The following is a 23539-nucleotide window of genomic DNA, read 5'->3' on the forward strand; positions in this document are numbered from 1 at the left end:
AAAATATTAAACTGACAGTTGAAGAAACCACATATTTTAGGGGCTTCCCTGGAGCATTTCTGATCTTTGTCAACTAAAGCATGCACCAGATACAAAAGCTATCAAAATCCACACCAGACACGGTAGCTCTGCCTTAAGTCAGTTGAATAAACCAGCACTTATTGTGACTTCCACTCCGGTAGCTGTGCTGTTGTTCTTGTAACTGCACACAGTGACTGTGGTATCACAGGCAAGGTCACACCACCATCTTTTCCAGGAGCTTCAGGTCCATGTTCCTGCAGCCCTGCACTGTGGTCCCTGGTCTGCTCTGCCATGGAGAAGAACTCTCACACCCTTCTGCATGAGGGATGAAAATCAGGCAGTCAGTGCATTCCCTGAGAAACAAACAGGTTTGAGTTCTTGCTCTTCTTCCAAGGTTTATTTCAGCATTTTTAATTGGTGATTATTTATAGATTTTAAACATGTGTGGCTCATGAACTCAGGCCTATTCACAAGAGAGACAAATGCTTCACCCTCCAGCTGGGGAGTCAGGCAGAACAGCTTTCAGCTGTGGACACATCCAGTACAGCTTGGAGCTCCCTCCTCTTCTAAGCTGGGAGGTTGAGGCTTGTCACCTGTCAGGCCACAGAGGGAACTGTGGTCTCTTCTCAATCACAGACTCAGTTGTAAAAGGGGCTCAGAGGCCACAGACATGAACCTTGCTTTCCTTTTTCCCAAAAGAGGTTGAGTCCCTTCCTCCAGGAGAGGTTCAGGGCTGTGTGCTCCTTACAGAGGGAATTATCTCCCGTAGGACCTGGTAGATCTTGTAAAGATGTGTCAGACCCCACTCCAAGGCACTTAATGCCTCTGTGGCTTATATGGGGGATCTAGTGACCTAAAGACCAATCCTGAGCACCTCTTCTTCTCTGTCTGATTCAAACCTACAGAAATAGTGCGGATCTGATGAATTTTAATTCCTCAGATATCCCTTCAAGTTCTCTGTGACTGAGTACAAGGAATATTAGAGAGCTGAAGATATTTGGTGAACTAGAAAAGTAAATATTAACAGAGTAAGGAAAGATACTATTAAACAATAATACTATAGAAGTAGGAACCACAGGCTGCTTCAACAAAGAATTTGCAAGTCAAAAGACTTAAAAATGGTGGGTACAGGTTTTTCATTTCATTGCACCCCCAGATTAGGAACTCTTTCTTACTTTGTGTTTTGTCTATATTTTTCTTTTTTTTTTTTCTGATAAAGTTATTGCCTTTACCACCCCCTCACAGACACAGCAATTTAGAATAAATAAGGAAAACAAATGTCAGCAAGTATAGCCAAAGCTGCTTAGCCACAGCCTCCACAACAAAAGATGAAGTAGAAATTGCCAGTGAAAGTGGTTGAAGAACTGTCCAACAAGCATCTCAGAAAGCTGAACAAGGCTATGTGGGTATTATCAGCAGCTGGGGGAGGAAAAAAAAAAGAATACAAGAAATAAAGCTAATGAATAAGCAGCTTACAGCTTTTATAAGTGACTTCAACTTTTATTATTTATTAACTTGTATTTTTGCAGATAGAGCAGTAGAAGCAACAGTACTCAATTTTTCTTATCAGCTACTGTACTAAGTTTCTCAGCTCTTCAATAACCCTTATGGTCTTTTATTCAACAGGTTAAGATTATTATTATATTTTTTTTTCCTCAGCAAGCCTATACAAGACTGGCCTAAGGCAGGAGAGGTATTGGATACTTTTGTGAGAGTGCAAAGGCATTTTAAATTTGTATGGCAAAGGAAGGAGGGACTCCAAGCACCTTTTCTGATGAAATCGCTGCCATTCCGGGAAACGGATCCCGGAGTGCAGGGATAAGCCCCGCCTACTGCAGTGGATCTGGGACGTTACTTTAATCAAACTTCTTCCAGGTGCCCAAACAGTTCCCAACTTGAGGAATGAGAGATTATTTGCCAAAGTAACAAGCACCACGAACTGTAGCTGAGAATGAATAAAGCTTTGAACATAACAAGAGAGATATAAACACACCAAGAATTCTGCATCCAAATGCTGGGAAGCATTGCAGCCCAGGGTGGCAGAGAGGTGATGACTTTGCCTTGCTATGACTTTGTTTTGGCTGTTTCTAAGTGACCACTGCACAGCCTGAAGAGAAAAAGATGCTGAAGTAAACTCGTTAATAATTTCAAAGATTTTTGATTCCCAGGGAACTGCACTAGAGATTCCTACAACATGGGTTAAAATAAGGCTTAAAATCGCACAGTGAATACAGAAGACAAAATAAGGTATTAAATATGTGGAATGTTTCTTTGGCTTTTTTTCCCAACTGAAAGTAATACAGCTACTGCTGCACTTTTTAGAATGAAAGCCAGTTACTGTGCAATAATGGGTATTTATACTTCCTTTTTCAGATACTCAAAAATTATTTTCCACCTTTTTAGGCATAACTGAATAAAGGTTTAATACAGGCTTTGTGGTTTTCTTAATCCCCATTTATATTTAGGACCCAAACCTCTTAATCTATGACATATCTTTCAGTTGCCTATTTCTTACTAATGACAGAACTTGATTATAACTACACATCACCCAACTAAGAGACACTGATCTGTTAAGTGTATGCTGTGGCTTCTCCCCTGTTAAGAAAGAGTTGCCAGTGACAGCAATTCAGGTATGTACAGCCAAAAAAATCCATAGGAATTGGTTCTGGGCCGAAGCAGAAAATCATATTTTACAAATTATTAGAAAGATATGCTATTAGAAAGTTATCTGTTTAGTACCTTCTCTGATTTGCCTTATCTCCTCAAAATGTAAACATTTTACTGAACCTCCAACAAACCCTTTAAATGCATCTAATGAAAGTGAGGTAAGAGTTATTACTGGATTAACAATATTTTCCCATATTCAGAGGAACAGAATACTCAAGTGTAAACACCACTGAGACACTTAAACCAGAGCAAAACCTGTCAAATTATTCACAATGTCCTTGGGCAATTTACAGGGAGAGTCTCTGGTGCCATACCCTGCAACATTCTGGGTGGTGCTCTAAAGAGAAAGAGAAATCAGCTGACTTCTTGGAAGCTGTGTGCATAAAACAGCATATTAATCTCAGAGGAGGTTCTGTTTATTGTTGAAGCAGAGAATAAGAGGCATTTCCTAGTTATTCCTATCAAGCCTTTGGCACTGATGGTGCTCTACCATACAGAGGCTGTTATTTGTCTGGGGAGAGGTAATGTTATTTGTCTGCCTGTGAGGTAATGGCAAGTGCACAGCAGCAAGTAGTACATTTTTTACTATTTATGCCACATGTTTCTGTCAGCAATTAAGTGAAATCTTAATATATTTTATAAATGGTCAAGGTTTTCCTATGTACAAACCTGAAAATCAAAGTACAATTCTTAAATTCAGCATAACTGTCTTCACCTTTGGTGCTGCTGAAGCAGCATTTGAGAACTTACATCACCTTTAGGGTGTTGCTAATCTTTCCATTGTTCAGATAATTTGTATGTAAACCAGAACTCAGAAAAAGTGTTGAAAATAAGACAGTCTGTTCTGTGAAATCCTAGAAAACAGGGGAGACTTCTAATGAGGTTTCACTCGGATGTACTTATTTTAAAACAAAGAAGAATTCTTTTCCAGTAAACATAAAATGAAGGAATTCTTGGTTTGACCAATGACTCCTCTAGGGAACAAGGATTCCTTCTAGCTCTTAATTTGCTTTTAAAGAAAATTATGACCCATAAAATACCTTGAATAATCACACAGCATAATTTGATATAGTTTTTTAGGAAATTCATTAAAACTACTTTTATAGTATAATGATAGCCTCCTATGGGATTATCTAATAGATTTTGTTAGGAAAACAGATAATCCCTACAGCGAGTCAGTGGAGATAAACACTGGAAGGAGGGAAAATTAAAGGAACCAGAATAGTAAATCAGACACCTAATGCTGTGACAGGCTAATTGTCACCTCTCCCATGGAAGTACTGCTTTATCTGACAGGAACACAGCACACAGTTACTTTCTCAGAACAAAAATGCAATGGCTCGGACAATACAGCAACACTACAGAATTACTAAATTCAAACCATCAGATTTGCTGTCAGAACTGCACTGAGAGGTGCAAGAGGAGCTGATGCAGTAGTTGAGATGAATTATCTGGCAGTCAGGAAGATGCTGAAGGTTTCTGTCAGTGCAGTTCTGGGAGCTGCTTCCAGAGAGTTACTGTTAATATATTGCTTGTGAGCAGAAGTGCATGTTGATACAGTAAATGAAGTAGAGGTCAGCTCCAGGTATGCACATAATTATTGAATAATTGTACCTCATGATAGCTCTCAAAGAGTTTGTATCGTCTTGGGGAGTGAAAGGTCTCCATAAATATTTCAATATTTTAGGCTATGGTGACCCATCCCATCAAATTATAAATTGCAAGTCTACTATACTTACTAGCACACTTCAAAGTGTTGTTTTAATACTACCAAGGCCAAAATATGATGATAGTAACATTATTAGTCATTAAAATACACCATGCCTCCCTTACAGTTACAACTCTACTAAGAACAGCTTTATTTTTTTCTGACACATTAGGTATTGCTTTGCTCCAATAGCAAGTCTTGCACAAAGGTACTTTCCAATCAATGTTCTTGGAATGTTCACCTCAGTAACTTCTGTAGTTACTCGACAGATACAGTCTGGTTCTATTAGATGTTTTAGAAAAGACTAGGAAGTTATTATTTTGCAGGTTTATTTAAAGCTAATAGCTAGTCAGATCTACACATGGCTGCAATTTATCAGATCTTCCTCGACTCTCCACTTTGTGCTTAGCTGACCAGACCATTTCCCCCCATTATTGTGAAATCCTTACGCCTATCCTGAGGTTCAGTTGTCTTGTTTCACTTCCCTAACTCTGCTGCATAATTTACCTGCAATTTAAGAAAAAAAAAAAAAAAGACAGGAGAAATATTTATCACAGAATCATGGAATACCCTGAGTTGGAAGGGACCCAGAGAGATCATCAAGTTCAGCTCCTGGCCCTGCACAGGACAGCCCCAAGAGTCACACCATGTACCCGAGAGTATCATTTGAACACTCCTTGAGCTCTGTCAGCCTTGGTGCTGTGACCACCACCCTGGGGAGCCTGTTCAGTGCCCATCCACCCTCCTCGAGAAGAACCTTTCCCTGAGATCCAACCTAAACCTCCCCTGACACAGCTTCAGGCCGTTCCCCAGGGTCCTGCCACTTGTCATAGAGAGCAGAAATTGGAGCTGCCCCTCCACTGCCCCTCATGAGGAAGGTGCCGACTCCAGTGGGGTCAGACCTCAGTCTCCTCCAGGCTGAACAGAACAAGTGCCCTCGGCTGCTCTAACTGCAGGGCCGAGTTACCCACACCACACCAGAGGGACACCGCAGTGTTGTGTCCCACCACCTGTCCCCACAGCGGTACCCGGCAGGGGCACGGGGCCACCGAGGGGGGACAGCACTGGCAGCACTGCGGGTGTCCCCCAAACGCGACACGCAGGTGTGCTCTCACATTCGTACAGGTACGTTCAACCTTTCTCGTCACTCCTTTTTCCTTTTAGGATTTGTCTCGAGCATGACATCCCAGTGGTCCTGCTCCGGCTGATGCTGCCGGTGGGGCTGGAGCTGCCCCGGGTGCTGGGCTTGCTGAGGACTGGGGCTGCTGAGGACTGGGGCTGCTGAGGGCTGGGGCCGCCCCGGGGTGCTCGGGCTCCTCTCGCTGCTGCACAGCCCGCGGCCAAAGCCCGTCCGTCCGCCCTGTTCTCGGCAGACGCTGCCACGGGGAGCCGGCCCCGCTCCGAGGCGGTGCCCGGGGAGGCGCATCCCGGCGAGGGGCAGCCCGGCCCCTTTTCCCTGGCGCATCTCCCGGCCCTGGAGCCGCGGGAGGATGAAGCAGGTAGAGGGGCGGGCGGGGCGGGATGCTCGGGGGGCGGCGCGGCCCCCCCGGTCCCTGTGCGCTGACCGGGTCCCCGCCGCAGGCGCTGGTGGACGACACCGAGGATGTGTCCCTGGATTTCGGGAGCGAGGAGGAGCTGGCGCTGCGGAAGGCGCGCATCAGGTAACGGCGCGGAGGCCGCAGCATCGCGGCGCCCGTGCGGCCCTCGCTGCTCCGGCTGCACTGGGGCACGAGAATACAGAAAACCCCGTTTAAACGCTTAATTCCCATTTTTTACAGAGAGGGTGTTGAAGCGCTGGAACAGGCTGCCCGGGGAGGATGGGGAGCCTCTGTCCGGGAGATGTCCGGGCTGGAGCAGGCCCTGCTGCCCGGCATCACCCGGCCATGGAAACGGAAACCTGACACACCCAGGTGTGAGGCCTCTCAGCTCCAGCAAAAGCAGCTGTGCTGCAGTGCTCAGGCATTGCACTGCACACCTGGCTGAAGGGAAGCAGCAAGAAACCTGCAGTAAAACTGCTGTGCTTTCCTACCACAGAGTGTGATGATGTGTGGAATATTGTACATCTTATCCTCGTAGATGTTACCTAAGAAAATCCAACCCGTTCACCCCTCTCACCAGCTTAAGCTGTCTGCCTTTGGGTTTGTCACCTTGGGTGTCACTGTAGCTCTCGACACACCAAGGTCCCAGGTGACAGAGCTGTTGTTCCATAGATGCTTTTGAAGAATCTTCAGCCAAAGATTGTGAAAGGAAGAGTTTTATGTCAAAAGAAATTATGTATACACTCACCAATAATGTACATAATCAGCTTTGATTTAGAATGGTTTCTTCCACTTTGCCCCAGTTTACTCTGTTCCATTACAATGATAATATTTCTTCTAAGTGTAAACAAAGAAACGTAAGAGATGTTAAACCTGACAAAACGTTATCTGAGGTCACAAGCAATCATGTAGCTTTACAGTACAATTATTCTGTTTTACTGGTGTCTGGTGAAGCATTTCTGCCCTTGCACTTCGTACTGTATTGGACTTTACTGTAACTGCATGCTGAGTCAGCCTTCAGCAGCAGCACAAATTTTAAACGAACATTTATATTTTGGTGTAGTCTTGGAGACATAGCCCAAAGGATTCAACTAAACTGAGAAATACAGCTCAGAAGTACCTTGAGCACATGAGCCTCAGATTCTGTCTGTGGGATCAGACTAGACCCTGAAATGTTTGTAGGGTACCACAGCATCAGGTACTTTACAGATCTGCTCCTACTGGCCCACACTGCTCAATAAATAGACAAGCAAAGTTCAGCAAACCACACTGTTATGTGATTAACTTTGTGCAGAAACTTATTTCATTAAAGACAGGTCTTTTTTCTTGCTCTTCCAACAATATTAAAAGACAATCTCATACTGAAAACTCATCTGCTCTAGAATGCAGAAATGAAACTGCATTCACACAGAACTACTTACACTGTTCACACAGATGTTTGTTTTTAGATTTCTGAAGAATCTTGTCTAAACAAGCCTGAAAAACACCTAGGTGCTGCAAAATTTAATTGTCTTATTAGAGGGCATAACAAGATGTTCCAATCTTTTGTCTTTATCCCGATTTCATATATCTTGAACTTGGTTAGAATTCTCATAAGCTATGACAAGATGTACTTTTGTGATTCTCCAAGGTATGTGCAAAAGGGCTCTTTAAAAGCAAAAGGTTAATGGCTATTTTCCTAGGAAGTTAGAAAAAGATAATTTACATCATCTTTGCAGTTCACTGTAGTACCAGAACATTGGATCTGGAACAGCCAGGAGCATACAATCACTTTTTCACACATCAGCCAGGCAACATGATGATCAGAGAATCCCTTTATTCAAAATTTGCCTCAATATATTTGAAGTACCAGACAGAAAAAAAAAAACAAACCCACAACAACAAGAACAACAAAAAACCCCACCAAACAAAACAAACAAAAACAAAACAAAAGCCAAACAAACAAACAAACAAACAACCCAACAAAAAACCCAAAAGCATGTAGAGTGCTGCTGTGGCACTTCTGAGCAGGAACTGGGAATGATTCTCCTGTGGGTCAGTGGCACACCTTAGGGCTGACCCAAATATGATTCCTTAATGTGGAATGAAACTAAATTTACAACAGTTCATTCCTGTCCTAATAGGGATCATGCTTGCAAACTGAACAGAGGTCATTGTAACAAGGTAAATGGCAACCCTTCAGCCTCGAGGCTCCAGTTCTACACTCTAGGGAGGTTTAGATGCAACAGGAAAACTGAAAGTCCAACCACGTGGGTTGCTGTGCTTTCAGGAGCAAATGTCTGGCAAGCAGAGTTTCAGTGACCTTCATCCTTTAGTGGATTTGAAGGAAAAAAAGAAAAAAGGAAAGTTGCCATATTCTAAAACCTGTACTGTCTCCCATTAATACAAGGAATAATGTATGTTTATACATTGATTTCTTGATGCCATTGCATTTCTGGATATTAACTTTTAAAAGAGTTTTATGGAGTACAGTTTAATTCAATATAAATGCATTCACAGAAGAAAAGCTAGAAAGTTATTTAAAAACCGATGCAAATTGTTTAGCTTCAGGTTTTAGAAGCTGATCATCTTATTAAAACTTCTGTTTTATATAATAGGAACTATAAATTTCATGATGACTGTGAATTAAGAGAACACATCTGTTCTGTTAAGTGAGGAAGTGAGCAGTTTATTTACTGGATTCCATTAGTTTGAGGATTGTTATTTTTCTTAAGCATAAATTTTCTGAGGTTGAGAGAGCTGTCCAAAAAATGAGGTGCAAGTTTTGATGCATCTCTACACTCCTCCCATAGCACAAGAACCTGCAAGTCTGTCTGTGGCTTGGTGAGCATGTCCTTGGGAGAGGACACTGACATTCCACAGCCTCAACAAGTGTTCAGCACTGTAATAAATGAGAGCTGCTTGCTCATGGACTTTTTTTTTTTTTCAGCAAATACCCTTCAGAGTTTGATATTGGAACAGATTCAGCATCCGAACAGTAATCCTGTTGTAATCCAGTAATCCTGCTGAATCTGCCTTCCAAAAGGAAACACTACTTCTCCAAAGTTTGTTGTGGGGTATCTGTCGTTAGGTTTTGGTCTGTGAAGAAAGAAGACACACACACACACACACACACACACACACACACGAAGAGAGATGAGACAAGGGTGTCTGCAGGCAGCTTTATGGAGGTAGCAAACCTCGACTTTCCCACATACTTGTTGTAAATATATTTTTACAAAAACACTCAGGAATTCACACCTGCACTCTGAAACACATAGTCAACAGCTTTGTCCTTGCACTGTTATCATCTTCCAGCTAACTCCCTAATGCTCAAGGCTGTGTCCATGGGAACATTTAATTACCCTCACTGTTCTCATGGGAAAGGCTTTATACCATCTAATATTTCAAGCTCTTCAAGCTCCAGGGGCTCCAGGGGCTCCGTGGACCTGCCACTTCCCCCCCAAAAAAGTTACTGTCACCTTTGAAGCACCGATCCAGCCCAGTCCACCCCGGTGTGAGCAGCGAGGCACTGTCTGGTTTTGACAGTTCACAGTGTCCACCCCACTCCACCCACCTGCTTACAGCAGAAAAATCCCCTTTCACTTAAAATCTGACATGTTTACTTGTAAGTCAGAAGAAGTTTTTGGAAAGTTTGAAGTTAACATGGGCATGACCAGGAGTAAATATAAACTACAGCTGTGCATCATTTTGCCTTCTCCAGTCATGTGTGTAGTACTACAAGCACAGGACTGACATCATATAAATATACAAATGTAGAACAGTTAAACAGCTATAGAATAAGAATTTTAAATAGTTATTATATTTATATAGCTATAATTTAAGTTCACCATAAACAATTATAATTGTGTATATATTATATATCTCATTTTATTATACACTATAATAGAATAACATTCAACTGCTGAACAGCTAATTATGGCCCAGGCCACACTACTGTTAATTGTTCATAGAGATGGAGGAGCTTAATAAGACAACTACTGACTTAAATGAAAATATCTTATTCAGAAAACAAATTTTATTCACTCAGCTTCAATGCAATAATCTCTAGTTAATTCTCACTTTCAGCTAATTAACCCAAGCACAATGGTACAGAGTAAGTTTTATACTTGGCATATTACCCTGAAAATTGTACTGTGCTCATTCCTGCATTCTCTTACCCCCTGTCCCACTGCACAGGCCAATAGTCCATGTCATATAGTTACTTCTTTCACTGAAATTCCTCTTTATTTTGTTACAGACAAAATTTTGTTGGATGAGCAAAGCATAAATATCCAGTGAAATGAATATGAAATAATTCATAAGAACTGTTAGATTCCCAAATCTCTCTCCCTCTCTAAAAGGGAGTGTTTGGGTTTAGTCATTAAATATGAAGGTTCATTGTCTTACACCAAACAGCTACTTTTTTTTTTTGTTTCAGAGTTCCTGTTTTATTTTCAAAACAGTTCTGAAAGGCATAAGAATTATCTCAATTATTTTGTGCTTTGAAAAGCTGGTTTATTTTATGAAACTACATTCCTTCACATAGTACCAAAGAAACTGGTGAAAGACTCCTCATTTTGTTCTGTCTCTGAGAAAGGTATGACATGAACACCACATCATTCATCTTTTAGCTTTAGATTGAAGCTTGGCTGTTGAAAATACTATTGCTTTGATAATGAAGGTACCCATCAACATTTGAAATAATAGAAGCAACAATCCAAAATACCACTTGAAAGTAAAAATAGTTGTTTTATACTACAGCATCAGTGAGTACTGTGACATTGCTTCTTGTCCCATCACTTCATTCACGCTCTGTGTTTTCTTTTCTAGGCACCCACTGGCCACCTTTTTCCACCTGTTTTTCCGAGTGAGTGCTATTGTTACCTACTTGTTCTGTGACTGGTTCAGCAACAGCTTTGTTGCCTGTTTTGTCACTATTCTCCTCCTTCTATCCTTTGACTTTTGGTCAGTCAAGGTAAGATGACCCTGAACAGTAATTACCTTTGAAAGTATTTTGCTTGCCATTAAATGAAACAAAAAAGGAAATATGCATACTGACAAAACACCAATAGCATTGTGATCTGTTGGTTTATCACATGTCTAGCCCACTTTAATGAAAATGTTTACATATGTTTGTTATTGTTTATCACCATGTTCTCTATGGTTGGTGGGAGCTACTAAAATGGTGAGAAAATTGCTTTGCTCTGGGTAGATTTCTTTGTATTTTCCCCCTTAAAAAAATAAAAATTAAAGTAATGAATGTCTGAGGATGTTCAGAGCTGCAGACCAGGCCCCTGGGGGGGCTGCAGGAGGGCCCTGGAAGTCCAGCTATGGCTCTGGTGCCCTAATCACATGCAGGCAGGTGGGTCAGGCCAGCCCAGGATCCAGGGGCTCCACATGTGGAACAAGGCTTTTGTTCTGTAGAAGTGAAGCACTGATGTGTCTCTGGTATTCTGAAAGCTTCCAGTGTTCATCCAGGTGCAGGAATATTTTCTTAGTTTGTTTGCTTGACCCACACAGTTTACTTGCTTATCATTGATCTCCCATTTTTCAGTGTGTTTTTGTTCTCAGTGCTCCTCTTTTACTGAGGAAATTTGTTTATTGGGTGCTTGTCCAACTGACTGACTTGAAAAAGATACAACCTATAATTTCTTATCTAAATAAGTGCTATTGTGCTAATCATCATATTAAAAGAGAACAGGCTTCTAAATTTGTGGTAATTTTATCCATCATTAATGGCCATTGTGCTCAAGCTGGCACAGCTTTTGGAAGTAATTTTAGCATTTGATAAAAGATGATTGTTGAACATGCTTGTCTTTTTTATTTTTGACTGTTAGTCAGACAAGTGACTTGTGCTACTGATTAATGCAAATAATGGTTTCATCACTAGAACGTGACAGGAAGACTCTTGGTTGGTTTGCGCTGGTGGAACCAGATTGATGAAGATGGAAAAAGCCACTGGGTGTTTGAAGCAAAAAGGGTAAATATATTAATAGAAGTAGGCACAGGGCAAACAATCCATAGGAAATTTGTAAAGCTGATGCTAAGTCAAATAGAGTAACAAATAGAGCACCTTTGTAACAGTTACTTTTATCCAGCTTCTATAGAACACAATGTAAGTATTCAGGTGCAAACACTGGTTTGTCACATCCTGGAAGCCTGCAGGACAAAGCTGGTCTCACAACACTGTCAGCACATGGATCAGCAGAATAAATATTCACAGCATGGTGCTGTAGGTATGGAACATTTCCGGTGGTTCTGTTCTATTTTCTAGTGAGAATATCTTGCAACAAACACATCTTCCCCTAGATAATGCCAGCACAGAATCCTCTTCAGGAAAGATCTATGTGGAAAGCAGTGCTAAATAGTTCAGATTCCTTATCACTCTCTACAACTCCCTGACAGGAGGGTGTAGCCAGGTGGGGGTCGGTCTCTTCTCCCAGACAACCAGCAATGGGACAAGAGTGGTCACAGTCTTAAGCTGTGTCAGGGGAAGTTTAGGTTTGGACATTAGGGAGAAGTTCTACACAGAAAGAGGGATTGGGCATTGGAATGGGCTCCCCAGGGAGGCGGTGGAGTCACCATCCCTGGAGGTGTTTAAAGAAAGACTGGATGTGGCACTGGGTGCTGTGGTCTGGGTGACAAGATGGTGTTGGGTCACAGGTTGGACTTGATGATCTCAGAGATCTTTTCCAACCTACTTGATTCTGTGATTCAGTATTTTAAAATTAGTATTTCATTCATGCTCATGGAATATGGTGGGGAGTAGAATCTGGATCACAGAGCACTCTCATAGTGCCAGTGCTGCCCCAAACACCCTGAGCAAACAAGCTACAAAATGGCTTTTGGCATCACTGCCGGAGTCAAGACTCAGGGTTTTGCTTTCTACAGCCCGATTCGGGGAAGAGCCTGGCAGAACAGCGCCCGAGTGCTGCTCACTGGACCATCCATCCCTCTGGGTTCTCCCGGCTGTGGTCCCGGCCGGGCAGGAGGCGGCTGTGCGGGGCTGGAGTGCCCTCTGCAGCCCCGCCCGGGCGGGAGCTCAGCGCTCCCCTGAGCGGAGAACACACACACACGTGTGCCCCGTAATCTGAGGGAAGCTAAAGGCAGACAACCCTACACGAAAGAAAAGACTGTCAGAGTGCCCTAGTTCTGTGGAGACACGAACCAAGAGCTTTCTTAGCACTTAAAAGCAACGGCATCCATAAAGTGACCTCCAGATCTCAAAATTACTGAGATGAGCAAGCCTTGTTTACCTGTTACAGTTTTTAATTCTAGCCTAGAAGTACCAAGTTGATTCACCTGCATGGGCTAAAGCCTTCCAAAATTCCTGGCAAGTGGTAGCTTTATTAATGTGAAAATTATGGTACTACAGGAAGGAACATATAGATTGTATTTCTGCCATGGCTTATCCATGAGAAAGACTTTGTCATAGCAAGGTCCTGGAATACATGCAGTTCTCTTTCCTACCAGAGTCAGGCGTTCCCATCTCCATCTCTCCCACCTCCTTTGCCAGTCCTCTGGCAACTCGTTAAGATCTCTTGCTTTATGGGTAAATATGCTTAGAAATATTCCAAGTCACTCACCAACAATTCTTGGCACGTGGTTGCTGCAACAGAGGTTCATCTCCAAAATTCTGCTTTCTGCTGATGTTTGCTGAAAGAAAAACAGTTCTTACACTTACCAGTCTGCTAACTGCAGCCTTTTGTAATCTTTCCCCAAATTAACCAAGTCTTTCAGGTGCAAAGTTCTCAGGTGTATTGACTTCAGCTTTGGGTTTTTTCCTCCTATGTAGTTAGTGCAATGCAATGCCACTACTGGGTAATGTGTCAGTAATTCAGGATACAAGTGATTAAACCCTTTTATTGACTCAGAGGATCTGTCTTTTTCTGTAACTATGAAGGCATAGAACGTTATTCTCTGGACCTCTGCAACATCACTGGTCTAGAGGGTACATGATAAAGTTAAGACACCTCATAGTTATTACATCTTTCAGGGTTTTCTTAGGCAAGATGGAGTAATTTAACCACATTTACAAGTTACGTGACAATGTCTGCCTCATGGGGGAAGGATGGGTTAGTCTTATTTTTACATGGAAAATTCAGTATACTGAAAATTACCTAGAAGGCTTTTCAGTTTTCGGAGTGGAAGAGTCCAGAGGGTTTTCTTTTCCAGCTGTGAAGCTTTGTTTCAGAAGCTGACACTGGTGGTTGTTGAGTGGTCTGAGGTTTGGAGTAAGGTTTCGAAAACTGTGGAAAGATCAGAACCTTATGTACAATTCTCTTCCTTATTTTTTTTAAAGTGTAGTCATTAACAATGAGCCTTCCAGTATAGACAGAGACATGTGAGTTGTGCTGACCTGAGAAAATCTGTAACCAAGGCTTTTGCAGCCTGCTCTGAGGTGTTGTGCTCTCCCTCAAGAGCCCAGATATTTGTCATTTATTGTGCATTTTGACTTGGTGACTGGTAGTTTCAATAATTTTCCTTCCAGGTGCCTACGATTGCTGCCTCAACTGAAGCTGAAGCCCGAATCTTTTGGCTTGGTCTCATCATCTGCCCCGTGATTTGGACACTGTTTCTCTTCAGCACCTTGTTCTCCTTGAAGCTGAAATGGCTGGTGAGTCAGGGGATAATGAAAGATCTACAGCTGACAGACAAGCCTGGTAGAGGGAAACCCCAGATCTGTTGGTCTTGAACCAAATCTTCCAACAGTACAAAAATCCTACCAACAGCTTCAAGGAACCCCAAGGAGTTTCCTGCAGTCAAGCCCTGCGCTCTGGAATGGATTAGTAATTTTTAGCTGCACTTCTAATGGGTTATTGGATGTCAGCTCCTTCATGTGACTGGAGAAGCTCAAGTGGTGGGCAAAATTTTGGCCTTCTTTTTAACTGTAGCAACTTACTCTTCTCCAACTTATTTCAGTCAAATGAAACTATTGGAAGAGTACAAAAAATGAGCTGTTGATGCTGGTTTTCAGGTTTTCAAGTCTCCTTGGGATTTGAATGCTACTTACTCTTAAAAGTAATCCTTACTCCTAAAAGTAAGGATTTTAGATCTCTGGTACCATTCCCTTTTGAAAGAACCAGCATCATTAGTGCTTAAAACCTTGATAAATGGAGCTATGAGTATGTATTTTATAATTACTCTATTTATAAGCCATCTACTTTACAAAAAAACCAAAACTCAACACTTTTTCCCTAAATACAAGAGGAAATGTACCCCATATATTGCATTATGTTAAGATATTTTTGTCTGTGAAATCGTCATGTTTTCCCCTGCAAACATTAAGTGCTTGGATAATCACCACAGAATTCATTCTGTCACATTCCCAGCCACGCTCAGGACCATTTCTTAGTTCAGTATGAAAAGATAAAAGGCACCTCCAACATGTGCAGCCACATCACCAGTTAACAGCCAGGACTACATTTTATTATTCGATTAAACAAGAAATTTAGCTATGGGCAAATCATTAACTGCTTTTTGGTGCCTCAAATGGCACAGCTAAAAAAGCAACAGTTAAAATTAAACCAGCACTCTTTGTTCATGGCTCCACCTTTATTTTTGAAAACCAGAGATTGTTTGCTAAACCAGGAACTGGTTGGAGACAGAACCCCAACTGGCACTGAAGACAGGTTGCTCAGGTGCTCGTAAAAGGCAAGTTAAACAAATGAAAATTAGATCCTTCCAGGAAACTGGTCCTGGGGCTGAGAAATATTGTTTGTAAGTTATTCCATTAGTCAGATGGATCCCACCTGCTGCCAAGCCTGCAGTACCACAAAAGGAGTCAGTTATTTTCACTACCTATCAATGCTAGATGGGGATTCCTATCTATGGATGCTCTTTGTAAATTCACAAATTACAGGATCTTATTTGTATCTAAGGCATTTGGCATCTAACCAGGCCTGCAGTGTGCCATGGATCTGGATGTGAAACTTTTAGATACAACTCAGGCTTCAAAAACATGAAATGTTTCTGGAATCTGTTGAGAGGGTCCTTTTTTGAGTAAGTGCTTTTAGGAAAGTAATGAAGTCTTTAAAGATACAGAATGACAAAACTGGTATCAGTGTTCTGATAAAAGAGGCATTTTGTATGAAGGAACTACTGTGTTTAAGTTTGACAACATTGGATTCTCTTTGAAGGTCATTTATTATTGGAAGGATTATCCCTCTCTTACAGCACACATTTCTCTAGGTGGTATATACAGATACACACGTGTGTAGATCCTACACAGCTGATATGTAGTGGTGTATTTGTCCCTGCTGAACTTCTGTTTGTCCACAGGCTCTCGTGATAGCTGGGATCTCCCTGCAGACTGCTAATTTGTATGGCTACATCCACTGCAAATTAGGGGGACAAAAAACCATCAGCAGAGTAACTTCGAGGTTGTTTGGCACAGCAGATGTTCCCCAGAGTAAGTACTGAGCTGTCTGTCAGCCACAGCCCGTGAGGCAGCACAGGCCAACCCACCTCTCACGGTTGGTCCTGGCTCTTCCCAGGTCTCAGTTCTCGCAGGAACTCCTGGCAGGGTGATCCTGATCCTCCAACAAGCCTCTCTTGCAGTGTCACACAGAGGGGCCCTACCCCAGGTCACTTTGCTCTGTGTTTGGAAGCCTCCTGAGCTTCACAACTGAGCTGCTTCCAAGCTTCAGGAAGAATGTCCTCTGAAGTGAAACTCTTGGAGTTACTGCAACTGGAATGTAACCCTCTGCTTAGGCACAGCTGGGAGAGCCATCTTTAACCTCCAGATTTCTACCTGGCTCTTCCCTGCTTTTATAAAGATTCCCGTGTCCCAGGTTCTGCTGACAGCCATGTGTCCTCTGTTCACTCTGCAGGGCAGAGCAGGAGGATTTCAGAAGATGGAACTGAAGAACATGGCAAGACAGTCCCTAGATAATCAAACAAGGAAGAACTCAAAGGATGAGCAGTAAAACTACTAATTCATGAAAGCTGTTCTTCACATGAAGATATTTAAATAAAGCTCTTCTAGAATTATGTCTGCATGAAATAATGTCATCTGTGTTTGAGTCTTTAGATCCTGAAAGGTTTAGAGCCTTTGTAACCTAAAAGCTTCCCCAAAAATGATTTATACAGAGCACCTGCTTCCATGAAAACTAACCAGAAACTGCTGGATTATCTTAGCCAAGAATTAAATGTAATGAAAAGACAATGCTAAATTGTTTAATTTTGGAACTACAATAGACAAAATCAAACTGCCTTTCCCTGCTGTACACAATACTCACTTCTCAAAACTTTGATTCCTCAATAAAAACAGGAATTACAATCCCAAAGGGCCTCTTAGTTATTAAAGATACTGAATGTTTATTTAGTATTGAGGTTCAGGGTCAAATAGAAAACAAAATTCAGGGGACATGTTCACACAGTGCGTGTGTGAAACAGGTAGTTATGTATTGTTAAAATACATTAATCTTATTTTGATACCTGTGGAAAAAAAATAAAATAAAATGCTGTACTTTTGCTATAATACTACACTGAATTTCACTCTAGATATGGATCTTTTCCACTGGAAGGAAAGACCCTTAAATGAAGTTATTCCAGGTCAGAACCAGGCATTACAGTTCATCCCAGCACAGCAGGCAGGACACAGGCCCGCACACCACAGTAGCTACACTACACGATGCCCCAGTGTCAGCCCAGCATATTTTACATTCAACTGCCTACACAAAATCTTGTTTTCAATGTCTTCAAATGCCAACTTCACAGTCAGGTTATCAGTACCACGACACCACAGGCAGAATGCACCTCTTAACCCATATGCAGATGCAGTTTCACAGCCTTCTAGTGAGGGAACAACTACAAGAATCCCGAACTATGGGAAACACTGAGGCAAGAACATTTATATTAAGAATTTATTTGCAATATACAAAAAGAATACATTCCTTCTATTAAATCAAGGCATAAGTTACTTTTAAACAAGAGCTACATTTTTTATTCCATTCACAGATTAGATCATCTTTTCTTCTTGAGAATGTTGTTGTTCACAGTACTCCTGAATTCCTGCAAAGACACGGAGAAAGTAATATAAATGGTATTTCAGTTGCATATCAGGAGTTTGTTGTTGCTGTATCACTGTTGGTACAAATATCTCAAGCTGGACCTTCATCATGGTGAAAATGGCTTCAGGAATTTCCCAGCTGTCTGCATTTTGTAACACCAGCTCTTTAGGTGGTTTTTGAATGGGAGTTTTGTGCCGTTACAGTTAAAAAGTGGAGGCATAATCAGCCAGCTGCATCCCATGGGTTATGGAGCACCCTCCACAGGCCTGCTTGAGAACTTTTCTGTGAGAGGAAGGGCACACACATCTCTGCAAGTGAATGACTGAACCAAACACAGAAGCCAGCTATCAAACACCATCTCCTTAGGGCTTTAAAAGCCTGTCAGAACCGATGACCAGAAGCAAAGGTGGTATTTGCAGCTGTTACTTTCAGAATTGCTATGCACATTTCCTGTTTTATTATTTGTGGCAAAATAATCCTGTTTAACACCTTTATATATTGCAGCAGTGCTCGGAACTGAGAGTGCACAGTGATTCTCAGACTTACTTTGAATGATATTCCTGTAAGACAATGTAGCTGGAGAATCTGGTGCTTCAGACAGGAATGATTGCCCTCTGTCACAACTTCTTCCTTGAAGGACAGAGAAAAACACAAAAGCAAAGCAACAAGAAAAGATGAGCTTTTATTTTTTTTACCCTTTATCCCACTCCAGTGACACCCTTTCAAACAGCCACCTACATCTATTCCTTTTAGGAAGCCCTGATGTCAGTAATAGGACTACAACCACAGCTTACAGTTTTACAGAGGAATTGTGTTAGCAGAAACCTTCACTTGCTGTGTTGGGAGTACTGACCTGTTCCTTGATGTCATTAGTTCAGGCATTAATTGTAACAGCTGGTGGAAGAGGAACCAAGACACCTCACAGCCCACAACAGAATTTGGGCAGTGCCAGTAACAGTGAGGTTAAAGCACTAGTTTTAATACTTAACATCTACAAGGTATTATTCTTTGAAGTGGTTATGATTTTATTCAGCCTGCATTTCCAGGTGATTGCACCAAAGAGAAAGACATGTTGTATTTCAAATATGATTACAGAGCTGAAAAGATGCATCATCTAATCTTAACTGATAAAAGTTTCAGGTTAAGGAAATTACTGGAGCACTTCCCTCATTCACATCATGCTATGTCACAGTTCCAGTAACTTTAGATTCAAAAAAACCTTCTATCTAAAAGTGGATATTTACCTAAGAGACATCAGTGCCCACATCAGGCTTTTCCAGTAATAACATCAGTATAGGAGGAACAACTTGTTTTAGGTGCAGTGCAATAAGTAACTTTACCTATCTGTGGATCTAGAGGCACTTTACCCAGGAGGGAGACATTCAAATTCTGGCACATCTTCTCTGCACCACCAGTAGTGGGGGGAAAGATCTGAGATTCTTTCTGGGACAACAGGAAAATCAGAGTTAAAATACTGCAATTCTGAGAATAAGGCATTTTTGGAGCAATGTTTTATACACAGTGCCACAGTACAAATGCTGTAACACCCAGCCAGCCTTACCTTACACTTTGGACACACAAAGCCACTCATGTTTTCCACAACACCTATGATGGGCAGTTTCACCTTGTGGCAGAAGTTGATCTCCTTCCGAACATCCTGAAGCGAGATTTCCTACAAATATTAGCAAAGGCTCATATTTCAATTGTCATGTTTTCATGCTGAATCCATTCAGTTACCTCCTTAGAGCTATTTTAAGGAGAATTTATAATGAATTATTACTGCTGTCTTAATATTTTGAGGAACAGAAATCTGTGCTACGTGCTCTAGCAACAATTCTGAGGAGCAAGAGAGCAGGTCCAACAGTTCCAGCCTACTGGATGTGGTTCTGTTTCAAAATCTGACTCTATCAAGACTCACCCACATTTATCTCCTATGTTCACCTCATATCTTCATTTCTTTTAAGGCAACTTTTTCACGTTTTCAGTTTACAGAAGGACCCTTGGTATTGTCCATAGAGCAAGGACAAGAACCACCAGGCTTACACTTGTTACGTCTTCCAAAATAAATCCGAAATATCTGCTCCTCAGACTTTTTGCATATATGCTTGCCCTCACTCATTCTCCTGTTCTCTTCTCCTTCCCTCACCACCTCTCTGGTATCACTCATCACTTCACTTCCTTTATGTGTTATCCTTCCAGCTGCTGTGGAAATACTACACGCCTTTTGCTCCTGTTCCTCTCCAAACCAGGCATTAAAACCTGTGTCTGAACTGGACATATTCTGAGTTTCAGCTTGCCAGGGGCTGATTTCCCTTTTAAAAATGCACATGATAAAACTCCCTACCAGAGGTGACAGGCTACTTCACAGGTGTCAAACAGTGCACAGCTTATCACTTAAAAACTAAACTTCCTACTGACATTCTTCGGAGCATTAAGCCATTGGTGAGTAAATTACAGATTCACAAGGATGTGAATTTTGAAGAAGGAAGTGAAACACTGCATTTCCTTTCACCACACAGATCACAACAGCTTGGTTTAATGACCCAGTGGGATCCCCAGCTCCACTGAGACACCCACCCAACCCACACGCCAGCACAACACAACAAAGTCAGTCCTCTGAGATTCTGTACCCTCGGGTTTCCCTGAAGTTCAACAGCCTCTAACCCCAGGACTGCCTTTACCTAGTGAGCTGCTTCTCCATGGAAGTTCATGTCCCATACCTGCGGGGTGGTGACTATGACAGCCCCATCGATGTGGGTGGCACTGAGGTACTGCACGATGGACAGGTGCTCGTCCGACGTCCCCGGAGGTGTGTCCACGATCAGGTAATCGACCTCCCCCCAGTCCACGTCACGGAGAAACTGCTTGATCAACCCTAAAAGAAAGGATAAGGATGTGAAAAAAGAGGAAAAAAAAAGCATCTCCCTGTATTTCTACTCCTGTAGCCCAGGCAGAAGATTCTTCTGACTTGTCAGCTTTAGGACAAAAACATGTATTTGACTTTAACTTCACCAAATGAGCACGTTCAACTAAAGAAATAATAAACCATTCACTCCTTTTTTCCTTATAGCTTATACTATATTTATGTTATTAAAAAAGGTCATGATATTTACATAACTGAAATCTTTTAAGTACGTGAATCATTGTTGATACACTTGATACACACCATTTTTTTTTGGTCCTCTCCAGATGACAGCATCATCAGGGCTGCTAAGCAAGAACCCCACTGACATGACACCTAAGTTTTCTTCAACATACTGAAAGAGAAGTAGAGAAACAGAGCAGTGAAGAAAGAGTAAAGAAACCAACTCTGAAGCCCTATTTTATAGAAAAAGCAGCTGGAAGAGAAGACATTAATAAAATAAAGGCAGAGAACCTGATCTTCTATCACAGGGCATTAAAAACTATACTCACACTGAAAAAAATGCAGCTGTTACAGCAGTTTATGGAACCACTGGAGACAACAAAAGGATAAAACCAGCTTTCCCTCTCAGCCCAAGCTGCCTTTTTAACAGCACACTACAAGTGATCTCTTGCAAAACTCGCCCTGCATTTTGTAAAGATTAATGAGGTTTTCCTTGTGTGTAAGGTACTTCTTGGCTGTCACAGAAAAGGTGACATACTACACAGCTGACTGATGCCCAAAATGACAAAACTGAGGAACTTATATTTATTGCCTGCAGTAGGGAAATCAGTAAACAAGAGATATAGTATTACTATAATTTAACAAAAGAAATTTAACACTCTGAGTATATATCCAGATTCTATAGTACCTGGAAATATATTCTATAGCATTCTGTTCTGTTCAATCTGGATATAGGCTACATAGAATCTATAAAATGTGGAAACACAGAATCTATAGATTCTATATCCTGTATCTATAGAATCTAAATGTTTAAGTAACTAGAAAAAGAACTAACAGAAGTGCCTCCTGCTTCTCCCTCACTCACTCCTGCTTCTCCCTCACTCATTTTTTAACACAGAACATAGTGCCCAACCCAAACAAACCCAATAAACTTCCTGAAACAGCTGCACCAACTCACCACTGGAGACCATCCAGATCCACTCTGATGAACCTGAAAATTGAAGTGATACATAAAGTTATAAGACAAATAAATACAGAAAATACATAAAACATGAACATAAGTCAAACCTGGGTAACAGCTTTCCTCCTTGCAGGGACAATCCTGCTTTATTGGGATGGTTGAGGTAAAAACTCCAGATCTCCAGATCTCCATCAGTAAGTGAACAATAACTGTTCAATCCTTATGTAAGTTTATCCATGACTTCGCATACTTATATAAAATACTCGAGGGCTGATAAGGTTCGTCATAATAATATTATGCAAGTTTTAAGTTATCACAAGTATGTGGACACTATGCAACAAAAGCTGTTTTGTAGAACTGCTCATCCTGAAGGCAGATGGCTCTTTTACAAAATAAATTATGCTGAACTCCTCCATCTCACCTTATTTCCCTACCCACTGCCACTTCCCAATAAACAGTCCTTTGCAAGCTTTCAGCCTACAGAGCCCAAAGACATTACTGAAAAAATGAGCAGAAATCCCTTAAGCAACACGTTCGAGCATTCACTCACCTGTTCTCCTTCCAGACCCATCATTTTGGGGATCGACGGCCCGCAGATATCGATGTCCAGCAGAGCAACCTGGAAAACAAACCGGCCAACGCGCCCCACTGGAAACAAGGCGGCACAGGGCCGTCCCGCAGGGCGAACTCACGCAGTGAGAACACCCTAGCGCGGTTCATACACGAAGGCCAAACCCTAAGGAGCGGGGGAACACAGCCGGTCCCCTCCCGCCAGCCCCGGGCCCCACCTGCTTGTGCTCGTCGGCCGCCAGCCCGTGCGCCAGGGCGGCGCTGAAGGTGCTCTTGCCCACGCCGCCCTTGCCGGACAGCACCAGCACCGTGTGCCGCACCGCCCGCAGCCGCGCCCGCAGCTCCGCCGCCTCGGCTGGGGGCGATACCGGGCCGTCAGAGCGGCCCCCGCACGGCCCGGAGCTCCGTCAGGGCCCTCGGACCGCCCGGAGCCCCCTCACGGCCCCCCAACAGCGCGGACCGCCCCAACTCCCTCTCGGCCCCGACACTCACCCGGGTCCGGCCCGGCCGCGCCGGCCGCGCACAGCCCCTGGTTGGGGCATCCCTGGCAGGCGGCCGCGCTGCCCGCCTGGGCGCTGCCGGTCCCCGGGCACTCTGCAAGGCACAGCGAGGGCTGTGGCGCGGGTGCGGCGGGCGGAGGGCCCGTCCCGGCCGAGCCGCTCTCCCGCGGGCCGCTCACCCTCGGGCCGCGCCGCGCCCGCCGCGTCCGCCATGACAGTGCGTCACCTCCGCCCGAGGGGGCGGGGCCGGACGGGGCGGGGCCTGCGGCCGGCGGGACCGCTCCGCCAGGGGGCGCTGCGGGGCCGCGGTGGCACCTCAGGGGGACCCGGTGACACCTCGGGGGGGGTCTGGTGACACCTCGGGGGGACCCGGTGACACCTGGGAGGGAGATCTGGTGACATCTCTGCGGGTACCCGGTGACACCGCCGGGGACCTCTGCTGACACCCCCGGAGGGATCCAGTGACACCGCCGGGGGGCTTCGGTGACATCCC

The 23539-nt window shown here is 43.0% G+C and overlaps 2 protein-coding genes across 2 annotated transcripts; one reads left to right on the forward strand and one right to left on the reverse strand.

The window, feature by feature from the left end:
• The first annotated feature begins 5793 nt into the window (after positions 1 to 5793).
• TVP23A (trans-golgi network vesicle protein 23 homolog A) lies at positions 5794 to 17131 on the forward strand. The gene is made up of 7 exons (XM_027654974.1): positions 5794 to 5895; positions 5978 to 6057; positions 10747 to 10891; positions 11807 to 11896; positions 14408 to 14533; positions 16198 to 16327; positions 16749 to 17131. The coding sequence occupies exons 1-7, from the start codon at positions 5887 to 5889 to the stop codon at positions 16808 to 16810; spliced, it is 642 nt and encodes a 213-aa protein (XP_027510775.1). The 5' UTR covers positions 5794 to 5886; the 3' UTR covers positions 16811 to 17131.
• Positions 17132 to 17769: 638 nt separating this feature from the next.
• Positions 17770 to 23253, reverse strand: NUBP1 (nucleotide binding protein 1). Its single transcript, XM_027654973.1, has 10 exons — positions 23039 to 23253; positions 22765 to 22901; positions 22527 to 22595; positions 21974 to 22006; positions 21097 to 21187; positions 20651 to 20805; positions 19492 to 19602; positions 19271 to 19373; positions 18477 to 18560; positions 17770 to 17931 (listed from the first exon to the last, which is right to left on the reverse strand). Exons 3-10 carry the CDS (start codon positions 22548 to 22550, stop codon positions 17879 to 17881), a joined length of 654 nt encoding a protein of 217 aa, XP_027510774.1. The 5' UTR covers positions 22551 to 22595; positions 22765 to 22901; positions 23039 to 23253; the 3' UTR covers positions 17770 to 17878.
• Positions 23254 to 23539: the final 286 nt, after the last annotated feature.

Source organism: Corapipo altera, unplaced genomic scaffold, assembly GCF_003945725.1.
Source record: "Corapipo altera isolate COAL_440 unplaced genomic scaffold, ASM394572v1 98, whole genome shotgun sequence".
Classification (NCBI taxonomy): domain Eukaryota; kingdom Metazoa; phylum Chordata; class Aves; order Passeriformes; family Pipridae; genus Corapipo; species Corapipo altera.

Excerpts from the sequence above, each read along its gene's own strand:
- TVP23A (XM_027654974.1), top strand. Across the intron at positions 6,058-10,746 it reads CTGCGGAAGGCGCGCATCAG|GCACCCACTGGCCACCTTTT; the intron begins GTAACGGCGCGG and ends TTTCTTTTCTAG. Across the intron at positions 11,897-14,407 it reads GGGTGTTTGAAGCAAAAAGG|GTGCCTACGATTGCTGCCTC; the intron begins GTAAATATATTA and ends TTTTCCTTCCAG.
- NUBP1 (XM_027654973.1), bottom strand. The coding sequence starts at position 22,550 with ATGATGGGTCTGGAAGGAGAACAG. Across the intron at positions 20,806-21,096 it reads GAGAGGACCAAAAAAAAATG|GGTTGATCAAGCAGTTTCTC; the intron begins GTGTGTATCAAG and ends CCTTTCTTTTAG. Across the intron at positions 17,932-18,476 it reads TTACAGGAATATCATTCAAA|GAATTCAGGAGTACTGTGAA; the intron begins GTAAGTCTGAGA and ends GTGTCTTTGCAG.